The 20,077-nt window shown below is 41.2% G+C and overlaps 1 protein-coding gene and 1 pseudogene across 2 annotated transcripts in view; one reads left to right on the forward strand and one right to left on the reverse strand.

Annotated features, from left to right (window-relative positions):
• The first annotated feature begins 322 nt into the window (after positions 1–322).
• On the forward strand, positions 323–18,161 carry LOC136319658 (L-lactate dehydrogenase A-like 6A; annotated as a pseudogene).
• An 803-nt stretch (positions 18,162–18,964) lies between these two features.
• The window catches only part of TSG101 (tumor susceptibility 101), a 53,488-nt gene continuing 52,375 nt past the window's right edge, over positions 18,965–20,077 (reverse strand). For both annotated transcript variants that reach the window (XM_066251092.1, XM_066251091.1), the window contains one exon: positions 18,965–19,297. In XM_066251092.1, the coding sequence (XP_066107189.1) occupies positions 19,208–19,297 (90 nt within the window). In that variant the 3' untranslated portion in view covers positions 18,965–19,207. The remainder of the gene's footprint in view (positions 19,298–20,077) is intronic.

The following is a 20,077-nucleotide window of genomic DNA, read 5'->3' on the forward strand; positions in this document are numbered from 1 at the left end:
TTGATGCTTCTCATCTCTCCGTTCCTGTCTGTCCCTGTCTATCCCTCTCTCTGACTCTCTCTCTGTCTCTGTAAAAAAAAAAAAAAAAAAAAAAAAATTGGACTAGACCAGCGGGAAATGTCAGAAGGCAGGTGTGCAGGCCCAGAGGACTGGCATGGCTCTAGTGCAGAGGCACCTGTTTGATAAGCGCGTCACAGTCCTCCCCTGTTGTTCCTGCTATTGGAATAGCTTTCATTCTAGTCATCTACTACTGAACATGATTACTTTCCCATTATTTTGTTCTTTTTCCCTTTTAAAAACACTTTCCTTGAATGCACAAAGTATGGTTATGAGTGAGAGTTTAGGTAAAATAGGGGGAAAGGAGAATCTTCAATGGGTTTTGCCTTTTTTTTAAAAAAAAAAAAGCTCACTGATGTTTTCTCTGAATCTATGTACTCTAATTGATCAATGTCACCCCGTTAAAATTGTCTAAAGAAGAAAAAAAAAGCTCTACTTTTTACAATATATTAAAACTTCAGTTTAGAAAATCCCGACAGGATTAACTGTAAATTCTAGTTTCTACAGTGAGTGTACAGGAAGTACAGTGAGTGAACCACTAGTCCAACCCACACTCAAGGACACAGAGCCAAGAGGCAGGGATCTTGGGGCCATTTTAGATGCTGTCAACCACAGAAATGAAAACCAGAAGAGTTTACTTGTTTATATGTAGTGAATGTAGAAAACTCACAAGGGTCACACAAGATGTTTAGAATAGGGAAGTCTAGTAAGGTTGTTGGGTACAAAACTCAGTGTACACACACAAACACACACAACTGTTTTACATCCTGTATTCTTGATAGGGTCACTATTGCCCCCAAGAGGGTGAGATTTGTTTTTGGGGGGTTGTGTGTAAAAATCTTATATATTACAAGGATTTGGCTCTCTAAAGGTCAACCCTACAAGACAAAATTGTACTATGTAATATTTAATTTCATGAAGTAGGGACACCAGACGATTAGGGGAAAATGTATAGAAAAGCTCTTTAGGGAGAGAGAATGAAAGAGTTGAGAAACAGTGCCCTACATTTTATAAAATAATTAGATGTGTATTATGTGTTACGATTCACAAATGAGTTAAAAAAACCGTTAATTTGATAGAACTTGGTAGGTGAAGAGATGTGGAAATATTGGTTTATTTCAGACTAAGGGATGAAAGGGGAATTTTGGATTTTACATTTGAATAATGAATTGAGTTTTCCATTTCACTTGTAGAATTGTAGCACTGCACTGATTGAATTCATAGGGTTTTGTATCTTATTTTAAAATCCCCATTGCATAGAGCATTTAAAATTTTTTTATTACTTATTTATTTTACTTCAGCTCACATTTGTGGGTGGTAAAAAATAGCCCTGAAGTCTGTCGGTCCTACAGCCCTAGTGAAAAATTCCCACTCAGGTGTCAGAAGCCCTTACTGGGTACATCCAGGCAAGGTTTGGTTAGAAGTAGCTTTACTTAGGCTGTCCGGTGGATGGGTTCTGGGAAAGCAGTCCTCCTTTTGATGGTTGAGTTCCTGTCATTCAGGGGGCCAGCTGCACCTCCTGCGGTCCCAAGGAGCCTCTTTGAAGACCACCAACTATAGGTACCTCAACCCTCCAGTCACACGTAGGTGACTGTCAGCTCGCACAGGTGCTGCGCCTCAGGCCCGTGAGCCTCGCACCTGCGCCAGCTGTGCTGGGCCGCCACCAGGCCCCACGAGCTGGGCGTGGTTTGCGGAGCCTCCATGATCAACTGTTTTCTCCCTCGGGCCTCAGCCAGCTTTCCTTCATTCCCTTCCTCTACCTCTTGAGTCAGCGTCCATGAACTGGGAAGCGGGAGTCCTGCGGACCAGGTGGATAGGGGACTCAGTGGGAGAGAATTTATTTTGCCCGAGGATAGCTCTGGGTCACTTCCACGCAGCACGCACCTCACACCTCACTTAGAGGTCGTGGGCCCCTCTGCCATGTGAGGATAGCCGGAGGTACTTTGTGCCTAGCTGTACTTGGCCCTGGGCCTGTGAATGCGCTGGGCTCGGTTCTAGAACTGACAGCTGAGGGAAGGGAAGGATAACGTGGGTGGGAGGGGAGGAAGAGCTGTCTATCTGTGGTCTCATCTTTGATGCAGCAGTTCCTTCGCCTTCCTTTGTAACGGTGCACACCTTCGTGCTCCCCTTGGTTCGCCTCCTTGGTGCTGGGCTGCTGGCCAGAAACTACCCAGCTTCTTTGACAGTCATCTTTGACGTTCCCTGTTGTGTTTGGAGCTTCTCCTCCCCCACTAGTTCCCAGGAGTTCTCAACAGACCAATTCCTAATCTGGAAGTGGCTTTGCAGTTTTTTTCTCACTCTGTTAAGTTTCCAAGATGGCGACTGTCAAGCATGAATTTATTCAGAATTTCACTTTAAGATCTCCATTATAGGAACTGGCTTGGTTGGTATGGCCTGTGCAATGAGCATCTTATTAAAAGTAAGTTATGTACTCTGTGCCACAGGGTTAACCAAGGTTTCCTCGGTTGTGTCCCTACCTGGCTTAACCCAGAGGAACAGTTGCCCTTTTCAATTGCTCCACCCAGAGTGAGCTTGTTTCTCTAGTGCTTATGATGGCATCATATGTGTTAGAAGTGTATGTGTGAGCGCACATTGACATTTGACTTTCACCCACTTGCCTAAGAAAATAAATTCACAAATGAAAAACAAAAAAACCCAGAGAAATAGGTGGCAAAAAAAAAAAGAGTGTGCCACTTGTTGTTTGTAGTGGCTGTCCTATTAGTACCAAACACAATAGTGACAAAATTTTTACTTCAAAAATCTCTCTCCTGGCCCTGGCCGGTTGGCTCAGCGGTAGAGCGTCGGCCTAGCGTGCGGAGGACCCGGGTTCGATTCCCAGCCAGGGCACACAGGAGAAGCGCCCATTTGCTTCTCCACCCCTCCGCCGCGCTTTCCTCTCTGTCTCTCTCTTCCCCTCCCGCAGCCAAGGCTCCATTGGAGCAAAGATGGCCCGGGCGCTGGGGATGGCTCTGTGGCCTCTGCCTCAGGTGCTAGAGTGGCTCTGGTCACAACATGGCGACGCCCAGGATGGGCAGAGCATCGCCCCTGGTGGCTGTGCCGGGTGGATCCCGCGGTCGGGCGCATGCGGGAGTCTGTCTGACTGTCTCTCCCTGTTTCCAGCTTCAGAAAAATGAAAAAAAAAAAAAAAAAAAAAAAAAAAATCTCTCTCCTATTTCTTAGTCTCTATTTTCCTTCGTTCCTAATTCATGTTAGGTTGGTTTTAGTGTTTAGTTCTTAGTATTGATGTAGCTGAAAAAATTAGCTACCAGTTTAATGGTAGACATAGGACTAAAAAAGATTCTGAATCTTTTCTAAGAGTAATTACCCTCATCTGAATCCGTAACAGTTTTGTAAATCATAACAAATTATGAGCTATGCTTTGCTTTCATTAATTTGCTTACTGGATTTAAAGGTTTGGTACTGGGTTTCATACCTAGATGACATAGTATTCTTAAGGCACCTCAGCTGCTGTGGACTGCTGCTCTTGGTAATCATATGAATTCTCCATGACTCATTTTGTCCTACAAACTAGAATGGTTTTTATCAGTAGAGTCCTCAAAGCTGGTGAATACACATATGTGAAAACCAACACATTTGTTTTTAAGATCAATAATATTGATAACAATATGCTTTATAGACATTGTCTAATATCCCCAAAATAAATTATTAGATCTGTTTTATAGAGAAAAAAGTAACAGACTATCTCAAGTTGCATGAACAGGTAAGGATACAGACAATGTGTATACATCTCTGATTTGAAGAGCCTTTCTGGGAGGGATTGAGCCCCGTCCCTAAAGATAATAGCCACAAGCTTGTAGAGCTTGAATATTCATGATGCTGCAAACTACAGCATTGTATATCTTAGGAAATGTGGTGCACAATCTCTCTATAAAGCCCCAGGTTAAGACTCACATCCATCTCTCCCTCTCCTGGCCATGACTCTTAAATTATTTTATTCGAGGGGGTTATGATATCTTAAAAGCTCCTTGCTGACGAAGAATGAATTCTCCAGAGGAATTGTTTAGTAATTAATTGGCAGGAATTCATGATACAGACCTAGTAAAGAAACAGCAATGTCTTTGAAAATTACCAAATTATACCATAATACATAAACATCCATTCCTCTAGTAAGATGGCCATGAAGCTCTGATTCACTTAGTGTTGTATCCAGAGTCTAGAACAGTTCCTATTGGAATAGACAGCTAAATGAAAGAACTGCTAAAAGCCAAATGCATGTTAAAAGGGAAAAAGCACTGGATAGCAAATACAGTGAATATTCTACTCATTTTCATTTTTATAAGTGAGGAAAGAGGATCCAGAGGATTGAATTAGATTGTTTTTATAGACTTTATTTTTTTAAGAACAATTTTAGATTTACAGAAAAGTTGAAAAGTTAGTATAGAGTTTTGTCTTTACCTCACCTCCAGTTAACATCACACCTTAATGAATCAATATGTATGTATATATATATATATATATATATATACATATATTTTTTTTTTTATGTGTGTGTGTGTGTGTGTGTGTGACAGAGACAGAGAGAGGGACAGATAGGGACAGACAGAGAGGAAGGGAGAGAGAGATTAGAAGAATCAATTCTTTGTTGTGGCTCCTTAGTTCATTGATTGCTTTTTCATATATGCCTGGTCTGGGGGTTACAGCAGAGTAAGTGACCCCTTGCTTGAGCCAGCGACCTTGGGCTCAAGCAGTGACCTTGGGCTTCAAGCCAGTGACCTTTGGGCTCAAGCCGGCCATGAGGTCGTGTCTATGATCCCATGCTCAAGCCAGCGACCCCATGCTCAAGCTGGTGAGTCCGCACCAAAGCTGGCAATCTTAGGGTTTTGAACCTGGGTCCTCTGTGTCCCGGTCTGATACTTTATCCATTGCACCACCTGGTCAGGCTTAATACATTATCATTAACTAAAGTCTGTATTTTACTCACATTTTCTTAGTTTTTACCTAATGTCCTTTTTCTGTTCTAGAATCCCATCCAGGATACCACATAACATTGAGTCATTGTGTCTCTTTAGGCTCCTCAAGATTGTGACAGGTTGTTAGACTTTTTTTTTTTTAAGTCAGAAGAGGATAGGGAGCCAGACTCTGCAGGCACCCTGACCAGGATCCACCCAGCAGCCCCCATCTAGGGCAGATGCGTAAATAAACCAAGCTATTTTTAGCACCTGAGGCAGTGCTTGGATCAAAACAGTCTATCCTCTGTGCCTGAGGCCATGCTTAAACCAGTAGAGCCACTGGCTGTAGGAGGGGGAGAAAGAATGAATGGGAAGAGAAGCAGATGGTTGCTTCTCTTGGGTGCCATGACTGGGAATCGAACCTGGGAAGTCCATATGCCAGGCCAACGCTCTGTCCTTTGAGCCACCAGCCAGTGCTGACTTTCTTTGTTTCTGATGATTTTTATAGTTTTGAGGAGTACTGGTGAAGTATTTAATAGAATTCCCCTTTATTACAATTTTTCTGGTATTTTTCTCATGGTTTTACTAGGTTGTGGATTTTAGGAGGAAGACACAAAAAAGTGCTGTTTTCACGACATTTTATCCAGGGTACGTATATGGGCAACAGCTTTATCATTGTTGATGTTGACACCTGGTTGAGAGTGTTAGGTTTCTGTACTGTCAAGTTACTCTTTTTTTCTCCCTTTTTCAAATTTTGCTCTTTGGAAGGAAGTCCCTATGTGCAGCTCACGCTTAAAGACTGGGGAGTTATGCTCCCTCTCCTTGAGGATGGAGTATCTACATTTATTTGGAATCTAATTTGGAATTTTTCTACATGGGAGAGTTGTCTCCTTCTAATTCAGTTATTTATTAATATCAGTATGGACTCAAATTGTCCCAGCGTGGGCCAGTGGGAGCTCATTCCACTGACTCTTGTGTACCCTTGACATACCCCATTAACATGGGGTTTTTGTTTTGAGCTCTTCCTTAGTTTCTGGCACTTTAAGATGTCTTGGCTTCTTCATCTTGTATATTTTCTGCTCCAGTCTTTTTTTTTTAATTTAGAGAGAGGCAGGGAGACAGACAAGGAGTCAGGAATATGGAGCTGTTCCTGTATGTGCTCTAACTGGGGATTGAACTGGCAACCTTTGTGCGTCTGGAACAATGCTCTAACCAACTGAGCTCTGTGGCCAGGGTGTTTTTTTGTTTTGTTTTGTTTGTTTTTTATGCCAGTCTTTAACCAGCCTTTTCCCCCAAGGAACCCTGGTTTTATTAGGGAACTGCATTGTAAACCAAGATCTGGTTGCTAGGTGTGCTCATTGCTACCGGGAACAATACATTTCAAATCAATTTTTCAAAGATAATTTTATCAATACTGCTTAATTCTGTTCACACCACTCCAATCTCTGTGAATAATTCGGAGTATCCAGAAAGCATTGGCATCTCATTAAGCAATAGCCTTTTCCTTGTGATACAGTTTAGACTTCTAGGCTAGTCAGTTATAATCTAGTTTAAAATTTAAACTGCTTAGCTTTGGATTTCCATTAATTAGAATAAAGTAAAGAGATCCAATAATATGAGTTGGACATGTACTTAAAATTATTGATACTTACCCTGGCTGGTTGGCTCAGCGGTAGAGCGTCGGCCTGGCGTGCAGAAGTCCCGGGTTCGATTCCCAACCAGGGCACACAGGAGAAGCGCCCATCTGCTTCTCTACCCCTCCCCCTCTCCTTCCTCTCTGTCTCTCTCTTCCCCTCCCGCAGCCAAGGCTCCATTGGAGCAAAGATGGCCCGGGCGCTAGGGATGGCTCCTTGGCCTCTGCCCCAGGTGCTAGAGTGGCTCTGGTCGCTTCAGAGAGATGCCCCGGAGGGGCAGAGCATCGCCCCCTGGTGGGCAGAGTGTCGCCCACTGGTGGGTGTGCCGGGTGGATCCCGGTCGGGCGCATGCATATGCGGGAGTCTGTCTGTCTATCCCCGTTTCCAGCTTCAGAAAAATACAAAAAAAAAAAAATTATTGATACTTGAATATTTTTAACTACTAGCACAAACTCATTGTTTAGTGAAAATTTTAATATATAATAAAGAGTATGTAGTTATTTAAAACTTTTTTTAAAAGGTAATACATTCATGTTAAAAAATAAAACATAAAAAGATATAATGGAGGCCCTGGCCGGTTGGCTCAGTGGTAGAGCGTCGGCCTGGCATGAGGGAGTCCCGGCTTCGATTCCTGGCCAGGGCACACAGGAGAAGCGCCCATCTGCTTCTCCACCTCTCCCCCTCTCCTTCCTCTCTGTCTCTCTCTTCCCCTCCCGCAGCCAAGGCTCCATTGGAGCAAAGTTTGCCCGGGCGCTGAGGATGGCTCTGTGGCCTCTGCCTCAGGCGCTAGAATGGCTCTGGTTGCAGCAGAGCGAAGCCCCGGATGGGCAGAACATCGCCCCCTGGTGGGCATGCCGGGTGGATCCCAGTCGGGTGCATGTGGGAGTCTGTCTGATTGCCTCCCAGTTTCCAGCTTCAGAAAAATACAAAAAGGAAAAAAAAAAAAGATATAATGGAGAAGTCACACTGTCATCCAGTTTCCATCCAACCTTTCCCCAAACATCTGACTTAGGCAACCATTTAAATTAGTTTCTGTGTGGAATCCTCTAGTGTTGCTTTTGCAAATACAAATGTATTATTTTCCCGTCTTTCTTACATAGCTTGCTTAAAATACATAGTACTGACTAGTTTTAGCACGTAACACTGCCTAATTATAGAACTGTAACTTTTAGAGTTGGAAGGGGTCTTATACTTTAATCCATTTGTTCAGAAAACTTTTATTGAGCTCCTATGTGCCAGGCAGATGCTAATCACTAGGTAAGTCGAGATGAGTGACTATTTTAAAGGAGCACATAGTCTGGTGAGAAGTTTGATCTACAGAATCCCTGCTTTATCACTGTGCAGCCTCAACTTAAAGGGAAAAGATGTTCACTGCCTTCAGAGACTTTTTTATTAAATGGTTTCTGATCTTTGTTTTCCTAATTATGAACTGAAGCTTCCCTCTAACTTGGCATTTTCTTTTTGGACTTCCATATCATGATGAAGTGTTGAACGGATTTTCTATATCTTTTAATAAGAATTTTATTCTTCAGTGAGTCAAGAGTCCCCCCTCCCTTTGACGAATGTCTTTTAGGGCTTGAGTGATGAACTTGCCTTTATGGATGCTTATGAAGGCAAACAGATGGGTGAGGCTGTGGATCTCCAACATGGCAGCTTCTTTCATGAAAATATCAAATATTGTTTCTAGCAAAGGTTGATGTCATAATAAAACACTATAAATATGTTAATGCCACATGAATAGCTAAGAAAGCATGTCTTTATTTCCCTTTATGAAGAATTCCTCAGTTCTTATAAAGCTGGTTGCTCCTTACAGATACTCGCGTACCATGTTCCGACTTCATGGGTTTACAAGGTTTCTTATTGCACCGTACTAAGTTCCTGGGAGCAGCAGTAATAACTGTATGACAGTTATCGTTAATTGATTGTCCACTTTGTGCTAGACACTGACCTAAGCACTTTACATATACTATTTAATCTTCAGCACAACCGTTTTACAGATGATGATCTGCAAACTAAGGTTAAATAAAAGTGATGGAGTTAGGATTTGAACCCAGTTCTACTTGACTCAAAAGCTGAATGAAGCTCTTAACTTTTGTGCTTTTTTTACTTGGCACTCAGGAGATAATTATTTGAACAAATTAATGAACTAAGATCTCCTTGTTCAGGGTCTTTTTATACCACATCTGTCTCTAAGTAAACATTCTCACTTACCAGACTTAGGTACATTTGATCTATTAACTCTATAAAATACAAAAGATATGTTAGGAGACTAAAAAAATGGACAAGGAAAAAGTAATAGTAAATTTCTTATATTAAGAGTGCTCTAGACATAGCAAAACTAGTGGAGTACACTTCCTTTTTAAAAAGATTTTATTGATTAATTTTACAGAGAGGAATAGGGGAAGTGAGAAGTCTCAACTCATAGTTCATTGCTTGCTTGTCATATGTGCCCTGACCGGGCAAGCCGGTTTTGAACCGGAAACTTCAGCATTCCAGGTCGACACTCTAACCCCTGTGCCACCACAGGTCAGGTGTAGAATTCCTTTTTTAGTAAACATAGTGTGGTGATTGATTTGGACAGGAAATGTGTACTTAAATATCAGATGTTTTCTCCCATAATCTATTTCCTAATCACATCTTTCCCCCAATTACCTTGTCACTGCAAACTCCAACACGGTGATCATCACAGCAGGAACATGCCAGATAAAAAGACACACATCTTGATTCAGTACATTGCAGTGTGTCCATGTTTAAATTGATGATTTCCAGTATTATCCAGTGCAGTCCCCTCTGAAAACTGATTATTGTTTCCAGTCCAGGTCAGCTTTAACTGTTCAGTGAAGAATTTTTTTTTTTGGGGGGGGGTTAGTAACTTGGTAGAAAAAAGATGAGTATCAGATTCTAAACTGCCAGTATAACCAGAATCTTCCTATAAATGTAACATGTATTTTGCAGTTGGAATCAGTGTATATGTACCATATGAAGATTTTTGTTTTGTTTTTACATTCAATATTATTCTGTGTTAGTTTCAGATGTACAGCACAGGAGACAATCATGTAGGGTGGTCCCGATAACCCAAGTACCCACCTGGCCCCATATAGTTATTATAGTATTGTTGACTTATATTCCCTATGCTGCAGTATAGATCTCTGTGATCTATACTTTAATTACCAATTTGTACTTCTTCATCCCTTCATCTTTTTGACTCAGCCCCCATCCCTTCTCCCTCCTGTCAAGTCAGTTTGCTCTGTATCTGAGTCTGTATTTTATTTGTTCTTTAGATCCCCATATAAATGAAATCATGGTATGTGTCTGACTTATTTCAATTAGTGTAATACCCTCTAGGTCCATCCATGCTGCCAAAAAAGGCAAGATTCCATTCTTTTTTATGGCTGAGTAGTATTCTATCGTATGTATGTACCACAACTTTTTTACACACTCACCTATTCATGGGCACTTGGGTTGCCTGTAATGAAGATTTCTTTGACACTAATGAAAAGACAATTTGTTTAACTATGTGGCTTTCAAAGTTTACATTCTAAAGTCATCTGAGCTGTTTTCCAGATTACTAAGGGTGCAAAAGTGAAAGTAACACTGCAGTTTACTGCCTGACTATCCAAAATTGTACTAGACTCTATTGGTGAAACACAAAGTAAATAAATTCAAGATACACTGTGGAGATAAAATATACAGGACTGCTAATGAGATTGTGTGTAGTGAGGGGCAGGGAGGAATAAAAAATGACTTCTAGATTCTTTTCCTGTAACAACTGATTGGATGGTAGTTCCATTTAACTAGTTAGGATGCTTTCAAGGGGTGGGAGTCGGTGAGTGAAATAGTAGGGGGTATTGGGTTTAGCAGTGAATATCAAAGTTTCAAATTGGGACATGTTAAATTTGAAATAATCTGAAAAATTCAAGAGAAAATATGAAACAGGTAGATGACTCAATTTGGAACTTAGAAATCTAGGTTGGTCAAATCACTGTATTTTAAGGTCATTTGGGATCTGACCATGCCTGAGCCTCTGCCTTTGCATGATCCCTTGGTCAGGCAGCAATTTTCAACCTTTTTATTTATCTTATGGCACACACAAACTAACTACTAAAATTCTGCGGCACAATATATATGTATTTTTGCAGATCTGACAAAAGAATAGGTATAATTTTGATTCATTCACACTGGACGGCTATTGTGTTGGCTGTTGTCATTTTAATTTGACAGTGTAAGGGAAAAGAGGTCAGTGCCCCAGACTAAATAGGTATTGCATGTTTTAAAAATTCTTGTAGGACATCAGTTGAAAATTGCTTAGGTGAATGTAAAGTTTCAAATATTTGTGAATTTCTCAGATTTCCTTATGTTATTTCTAATTTAATTCTGTTGTGGTATGACAGTACACTTGGTTATGATTTCAGCTCTTAAATTTGTTATTTATTTTGTGAATTGGCATATGGTCTATCATGTAAAACATTCCATGTACACTTGATAATGTATATTCTGTCATTTGGTGTTAAGATGCAACATCTAATGTATACTCTCGATAATGTATAATCTGTCATTCGGTGTCCTTTAAGATGCCACTTAATTCAACTTGGTTGATAGTGTTGTTCAAGTCTTTTATATCCTTGCTGGTGATCTGAGTAGTTGTTCTATCCATAATCAGAGTGTGATGATGTTGATTTTCAATTATCATTATTAACTTGTCTAATTCTCCCTTCAGTTTTGTCAGGTTTTGCTTCATGTATTTTAGGATTTATGTTTATAATGTCTTCCTAATAAATTAACTGGTTTTTGTTTGTTTGCTTTTGTGTGACAGAGAGAGACAGAGAGAGGGACAGATAGGGACAGACAGGCAGGAAGGGAGAGAGGAGAAGCGTCAATTCTTTGTTGTGGTACCTTAGTTATTCATTGATTGCTTTCTCATATGTGCCTTGGTTGTGGGGCTACAGCAGACCAAGTGACCCTGGGCTCAAGCTGGTGAGCCTTGCTCAAACCAGATGAGCCTGTGCTCAAGCTGGTGACTGCGGGGCCTCAAACCTGGGTCTTCTGCATCCCAATCTGGTCAGGCTGAATTAACATTTTTTTATTTTTTTATTTTTCTGGAGAAGCGGGGAGGCAGAGACACTCCCGCATGCGCCCGACCGGGATCCACCAGGCAGTCCCACCAGGGGGCGATGCTCTACCCATCTGGGCCGTTGCTCCAATGCGCCCAGAGCCAATCAAACGCCTGAAGTGGAGGCCATGGAGCAATCCTCAGCGCCCGGGCCAACTTTGCTCCAATGGAGCCTTGGCTGCAGGCGGGGAAGAGACAGAGAGAGGTGAGGGGAAAGGGTGGAGAAGCAGATGGTCACTTCTCCTGTGCGCCCTGGCCGGGAATCGAACCCGGGACTTCCACATGCTGGGTCAACACTCTACCACTGAGCCAACCAGCCACGGCTCCTTTTTTAATTAAATTATTCCTTAGAGAGAGAGGGAGAGGGGAAGGAAGGAGGGAGGGACAGGAAAAGAAGAGGAAGGGAGGAGATATGGGGGGGGAGAGAGAGAGAAGCATCAGTTTGTTCCATTTAGTTGTGCTCTCATTGGTTGCTTCTCATATACGCCCTGACTGGGGATTGAATCCGTGACCTTGGTGTGCTGGGCTGACTGCTCTATCCATTTAGCCACTCCACCAGGGGCCTTTTTATAAAAAAAAACCTCCCTTTTTGTTTCTAATAACTTTTTTTTTGGTTAAAATTTTGTCTGATATTAGTAGAGCTACTAAGGTTCCTCTGGGTTGCTGTTTGGTGTATCATCTCCTACCCTTTTACTTTCAACTTATTTGTAACTTTTTTGGAGAGAGAGAGAGGGAGACAGAGACAGGAAGGGAGAGAGAGAAGCATCAACCCGTAGTTGTGTCACTTCAGTTGTTCGCTGACTGCTTCTCGTATGTGCCTTGATGGGGGCAGGGGGCAGCTCAAGCAGAGCCAGTGACCCCTTGTTCAAGCCAGCGGCCGTGGGATCATTTCTATGACCCCATGCTCAAGCCAGCGGTCCATGCTCAAGCAGGATAAGCCTGCGCTCAAGCTGATGAATTTGGGATTTCAAACCTGGGACCTTAGTGTCCCAGGTCAAAACTATCGGCTGGGCCCTGGCCGGTTGGCTCAGCGGTAGAGCGTCGGCCTAGCGTGCGGAGGACCCAGGTTCGATTCCCGGCCAGGGCACACAGGAGAAGTGCCCATTTGCTTCTCCACCCCTCCACCGCGCTTTCCTCTCTGTCTCTCTCTTCCCCTCCCGCAGCCAAGGCTCCATTGGAGCAGACATGGCCCGGGCGCTGGGGATGGCTCTGTGGCCTCTACCTCAGGCGCTAGAGTGGCTCTGGTCGCAACATGGCGACGCCCAGGATGGGTAGAGCGTCGCCCCCTGGTGGGCAGAGCGTCGCCCCTGGTGGGCGTGCCGGGTGGATCCCGGTCGGGCGCATGCGGGAGTCTGTCTGGCTGTCTCTCCCCGTTTCCAGCTTCAGAAAAAAGAAAAAAAAAAAAAAAAAAAAAAAACTATCGGCTGCACCACCACCAGTCAGGCATATGAATTTTTAAATCTAAAATGTGTCTTTTGTACAGTAATATTGTTAGATCTCAATTTATCCAGTTTGAAAATTTTTGGATGGATTTAGTTTACTCAGTGCTTTCGTTGATCTTTGGATTTATGCGTACCATATGGCTGTTTTCTGTGTCTTGTGTCTTTTGTTCCTTCATTCCTTTTTTACTTTTTTTTGCATTAAAAGGTGTTTTCTAAAGTACCATTTAAATTCCTTTATTAATTTTTAAGTACTTTTCTTTTAGTGTGTAAGTGGTTGTTCTTGGGGTTACACTATAACTTGTGTTTTGTAGAAGCATCTCGGGTTTTCAGTAACTGTCAATTTAGGTGAAGCTCTCTGTATCAGGATCTTGCTCCTCTAACTTGGCCATTCCTGCTTCAATGAGATGAAAAGCATCAACTAACCTCTTGTAGAAAACTTTTTTGGTTCTGAAGATTCTAGGTCCGTTTTCTTCCATAAATTCTATCATCTATTGCTATAGTTCTACGAAGTCTTTATTGGTTAGTTCTTTGCCATGAGAGTTGAGTAACTCGGATGTCATTTTCACTGATGTCCAACAGCAGTTGATTACCAATAGCCCTTATGGTGCTCTGTTCCTCCGTATGACTTGTACTAAGTCAGATGTTTGTAACTTGGGGACTTACTGTGAATCTTTTTCTTTAATCTCACATGGTGTAATATAGTAACAGGTTTTTCTGATATTGAACCATCTTTGCGTTTCTGTGGCATGACATACTTTTCAAAAACCCCACTTAATTGGTATGACTTTTTAAGCAATTATATTTGCTAATACTTCCATTAGTACTTGTACATCTATGTAAATAAGTGACATGGGCTTATTGTTTTGCTCAGTTTTGGTATCCGGGTTTTACTAATCCCACCAAAATCTTTTTCCTGTAATCTAATAAAATAGGTCGTATGTGGTTAGCTCAGTCAGTTAAGAGTGTCATCCCCCCAAAAAACAAGGTTGCGGGTTCAATCCTGGTCAGGGCACATATGGGAAACTACCAAAAAATGCACAACTGAGTGGAACAACAAATAGTTCCCTTTCCCCTCTCCTCTCTCCCGCCCTCTCTTTCTAAAAATCAATAAAAATTAAGCCCTGGCCAGATAGCCTGACTGGTTAGAGCATTGTTTCAGAGCATGGAGGTTGCTGGTTCGACTCCCTGGTCAGGGCACATACAAGAGTAGCTTAATGTTCCTGTCTCTCTCTCAAAAACAAACAAAAAACAAAAAAGCCTGACCAGGTGGTGATGCAGTAGATTAGAGTGTCGACCTGGGACACAGAGGACCCAGGTTAGAAACCCCAAGGTCACTGGCTTGAATGTGAGATCATAGACATGACTCCATGGTTGCTGGCTTGAGCCCAAAAGGTCGCTGGCTTACGCAAGGGGTCAGTGGCTCAGCTGGAGCCCCCTGGTCAAGGCACATAGGAGAAAGAAATCAACTAGGGTGCCACAATGAAGAATTGATGCTTCTCATCTGTCCCTTCCTGTGTGTCCTCCTCTCCCCCTTGCTAAACAAACCAAAAACAAAACCGCCCCAAACTGTTCCTAGAAGTTTGGATAAAACTCATCTGTAAAAGTTTGAAGTGGAGAAGGGATAGGTTTTTGATAAAAGTTCATGACTGTATATTCAAATTTTCCATTCTTAAGTCATTTTTAGGATGTTTTCTAGATTTGTCCATTTCATCCAACATTTTTAATGTACTGGTATGTTTCATACTGTATGATTTTTTAAACCTTGACTGTATCTGTGGTTACTTCTCCTGTTTCCTAATATTATTTGTTTGGGGCACAGTCCTTTCACCCCCAAGTTTTGCTAGTTTTCCGATTTGTCAGTCACACTTTCCCTAAAAATTAGCTTTCTTTCTTTTGACTGGGGGGCTAAAGCAGAGCAAGTGACCCCTTACTCAAACCAGCGACCTTGGGCTTCAAGCCAGTGACAATGGGGTCATGTCTAGAATCCCATGCTTAAGCCACTGACCCTGCGCTCAAGCCGGCGACCTCAGGGTTTCGAACCAGGGTCCTCCACATTCCCAGTCCAACGCTCTATCCACTGTGCCATAACTTGGTCAGGCAAAAATTAGCTTTCTATTTTACTAATATTGGTGCTTTATCATACTACTTTCTGCTCTTTTCTTTACTCCCTTTTACTTTATGATTAAAAACACTGTCACTGATTTTAATGTTTTAAAAAAACATTTAAGAACACAATTACCAGACAATACTTTTTTTTTCAGTTTTGTGGTAGTTGTTCAGTTCTAAATATTTTGTAATTCCTAGTTTTATTTTAACCCAGTGTGTCATTTAGGAGTTTGTTTTTTGCTTTGAAACATTTTAAAATTTATTTTATTGTGGTGACTGGCTTAGCGCAATTGAGATGAAAGAAATGTGGCTTAACTTCATTTCTTTCAAATCAGTTAAGGTTTACTTTCTGACCTAGTCAATAGAAAATCTAAATGTTCCTTATTTGGGGGGGGGGGTAAATAGACTTCATTGGCATCGTTCTATATCTATTCATTTGTTGTTTAGTAGTAATAATTTATTTTTACTACTGACCTATATAGGTTTCTGATAAAGGTATGTTGTAATTGTCCAGTAGGATTATGAATCAGATATGCCTTGCAATTCCCAATTTTTCTTTATATATTTTGAGACTATTATTTGCATCTAATAATTATATCTTGTTAGATTATTTCATATATTATGTAGTATTTTGATTTACTCCTATTAATACTTTCTTGTTGAACATTCTATTTTGTTGTTACTATAGCTATACTGCCCTTTGGCTACTATTGTAGTTACCACTTTTTAAATTCAATAAGGAAAAAATTCTGATAAAGCTTATGTTGTTTAAATAGTTTACATACCTAAAACATCAGACTATGCCAGAATTTCTTCTCCTGCTTACTGGGAGTAAGGCCTGATAATATTTTGACTGAAAATTATATCTAAATTTATTTCTCTCTATTCCCCACTGAACTACGTTTTGTGCTCTAAATTGGTTGTTCTGAAAAAAATTCTCTGAAAGACTTAATGAGGGAGTATTAATTTATTCATGTTTCTCAAAAATTTTTAATGGAGCAAACCTACTGTGTTTCTGCACTGTGACAACAAAAAAGATCTGTTTCTTTGGGCACTGTTCGATTGTGGTGTAGCTGGAGCTGGATCGAGAACCACGTCCTCCCCCAGCCCCAAAACAAGACCACAGCAGGTTTACCAGTTTTAAATTAAAGTTCAAAGAAGCACATCATTTTACAGAACATTTTCTGATGTGATTTTTTTCTTCTCAGTGGATATCTCAACTTACTTAGCCCAGAGGTTGAATGCATGTCCCAATAACCACGTTATAGGGAGAGGCTGTAACCTGGACACTGCCCATTTTCGTTTCCTGGTTGGGCAGAGGCTTGGTATCCACTCTGAAAGCTGCCCTGGGTTGACCCTTTGGGAGCACGGAGACTCAAGGGGCACCACTGAGTCATGCATACTCTGAAATATGCACCACTGAGTCATGCATACTCTGAAATATGCACCACTGAGTGATGCATACTCTGAAATATGCACCACTGAGTCATGCATACTCTGAAATATGTCTATGTTATCATAGAGCCATTTAATCATAAGGTAAAATAGCTCCTGGGTGGAAAGGGTTCTTATTGCACTTGAGGCCTCTTTATTAGTTTTTAATTTTTGGCACACTTATTTTTACAGTAATCTACCAGAAATACAAATTTGAAAAAAGTGAGAATATTACTATAATCCTATATGTGTAATTATTATAATTACATCACTAAGTAACATGATATAGTCTGCATTTAACTTGGGTCAGTCTAGTTCAGAAAAGGTTCATGAATTCCTCATACTGGGAAAAAAGGGAAGAGGAGGGGTAATCTAGATATAGTCTTTTCTTGTTTTTAAAGTTTCTTCTGAGAACCCTTGAAATCCACCTAATATAAACCCTGGCCATGAAGGATTTGCAGTGATCAAGGTTAAAATGTGTCTACAGTTGGAAGGGCAGAACCGCCACGCTCTCATCTGGAGAATCTCTGCCATGGTTCACGATTGTGGGCCCATCCTTGGAGATTCTCATTTAGCAGACTGAGGTGGGACTTGGACATCTGAATTTTTTGGTAGTTCTGTTGAACATTTCCACGTTGAAAACCACTCAGGGCGATTATAACTGTTTAGCTAAGGTTTTAATAAAAACCGTGTATTATAATACCATGCAATAAGTAAGATGTTTTGCTATCTTTTCTTAGCTCCTGTGGGGAGTGGAGTTAACATTGCTGGGGTCCCGCTGAAGGATCTGAACTCAGATCTAGGAAGTAATAATGACCCTGAGCAGGCGGAGAATGTTTACAAAGACATAGTTGCCAGGCAAGGTGTTTTTTGCATTTTCAGTACTTTGGAAGTTAGCCTGAATTATGCCAGTGAGATGAGATTAGGTGCTTAAATATATGCTTCCCACATTGTTCTTTCATTAGCACCTCTTTCTGTGATCAGTCAGCAGACTGCGTAAGCAGTGGGTACGAGGCTGTCTCACTGTTGAGCCTAACCCAGTGTATGCCCACAGCAGGCACTCACTGTTGCCTGACAACATATTCTTTTAGACTGCTGCTATATAGACTTTACTGTTAGCAATAAAATTCATTTCATATTAATTTCTGGATCTCTGCATTTACCCTCCTAATTCTGCTTATCTTGTCTCATAGGGGTTGGTTATTTAAGATATTTCTAGGAGAAATTATTGATAGAAATGTTTCAGTTTGTGACACTGTCAAGTAGATTCCCACATAATGGATATTCAGTGACAAGTATACTTTTCTTCTAAACTTATGTTCATAATTCCTTCCAACTTCACAGTGGTTGTGAGATGATTAAAACAAAAGGATATACTTCTAGGGGTGTGGCCCTATCCGTAGCTGATATAAGAGAAAGTACTCTGAAGAATCTTAAAAGAGTGCATCGAGTTTCCACCGTAAGATAGGGTGTTCATGTTTGAAACACTATTTAATATTAACATAAAATAGGGGCAAAAGAACATTTATGAGGGGCAGATAATTTTGAGGTTGATCTTGTGAAAGTGCCTTTCTTCTTAAAGTCTGTTCTTTGTTGCTGCTGAAGAGAGACAAACAGGGAGGGAGGTGGCGTAGAGGGAAGGACCTATCTGTATAGACCTTTGTCCTGGCTTAGTGTGGTATTCATATTACATTCAATTAGACAAAAGTATGACTTCTTGCCTCGCTAACTCTACAAATATCTAGTAATATTAGAATCACTACATTTTGAGTTGTTCTCTAACAGTTCCAGTTATGTCCCAATGAAGAGACCTCAGCAGCATATAATCACTTGTCAGAAGACTGACCTCAAATGATAATACAAGAGTGTACATTGTACCTTCCTCCTTAGTTGTGGCCAGACCACCCTGCCTAGTTAACAGAAGTTCTTAGACATATAGCTCGGCCACTTGCCACTTTCTTCTTGATGAAAACAGTCATGGTTCAGTCAGGCCTATAAAGGAAACAAATCTAGGTGGAGACTGGTAGGAGGGTATCCCAGGACCTTTCACAGAAAAAGTCACTCAAATCCCTCAATTTCAGTTATTTCAAAATTGAGTTTTCTATGTATATATTCCATATTAAACAGAACTCACTTTATATGCTACAGAATAAGTAAAACTAAATTTCATCCTACGTGGGATATTATGCTTTGCTTGCTAAATAAGAAGCCAGGCTTCTTATTAAGGTTCCATGGATTTTTCCTAAAGGTGTTCAATAAGGAAGAGAACAGTTATGCAACAAATTTTATTTAGCATAGTCAGTCCCAACATCCAGCACAAAAAGTTTACAGAGGATAGAAAGTGCATTAATAAAAGCCAGTCTTTACCAAAAGAAAACAGAAAATATATTATTGATTCAAAATATTTTACACTTGAATGATAAACTGCAATAACTTATTCTGGGCACCTACTGAGCAGAGAAAGGAAGAGAAGGATGCTTTAAGAAGAGCTCACTCTCCGGCTGACACCAGAAGTCAGTAGAGGTCACTGAGACCAGCAGTCTTTCTTGCTTTTTGCATTAGTGCCCTCAGCTGGAACTGTTTACGGGACAGAAGACGTACATGCTGGGAGGGGAAAAAGTTTCAACAGTTTAGAATGGCTCTGGCCTAGACATAAAATGAATCAGACAGTTTGTGACTGAGATAGGAATCTAAGTATTCTAAACTCAATGTATCAATTGTCCTTTGAAACCACTACTTCATTACCTGTGGCTTTTAAACTCCATACATTCATGCTGGTAGGTTGTGTTAAGGAAAGTAGTTGTCTGAGACCTTACAAAGATTTACTTCACAAGAAAAGCACCATATTGCAGGGTCAGGCTCAGGAGTTTGAGCTACATCTTGAGACTCTCAAGATGCAGGGAAACTTGTGCTGTGATCCTAACGAAAGTTAAAAAAAATAAAAATTTGATAACTAAGACTTTTGTGCTCTCTTGGCTAGGCGGGGCAGAGATGAGCAGCACAAGGCAGCTCTGTCCAGTGATTAGCAAACAGCATACCTCTCTTCCCTCCTCTCCATGTGCATCTGTCCCTAGGCTATGCCCCCTGAGCAGGGGACAGTGTACAGAAAGGGAGTGCCCTTTGGTCTCTTTACACTCAGCCATTCGTGTGCTTGCACAGGTCTCTCATCCCTCCCAGTGAGGGGGCGAGAAAGCAAATGGCCTGGCTGTCCTTGCATGTACACTGGAGCACCAACAGCAGCTGGATCGAATGTCCAAAGGGTAGGGACTGTTATTCCTAAAACCACAGAGAGCAGTAGCCAAATTTGGCTCACAGGATCTTTTCTTCATGTCTGTTACAATAGCATTCATTCAGAAGGGCTTTAGCACCAGCAGGGCAACCCAA

Source organism: Saccopteryx bilineata, chromosome 1 (genome assembly GCF_036850765.1).
Source record: "Saccopteryx bilineata isolate mSacBil1 chromosome 1, mSacBil1_pri_phased_curated, whole genome shotgun sequence".
NCBI lineage: Eukaryota > Metazoa > Chordata > Mammalia > Chiroptera > Emballonuridae > Saccopteryx > Saccopteryx bilineata.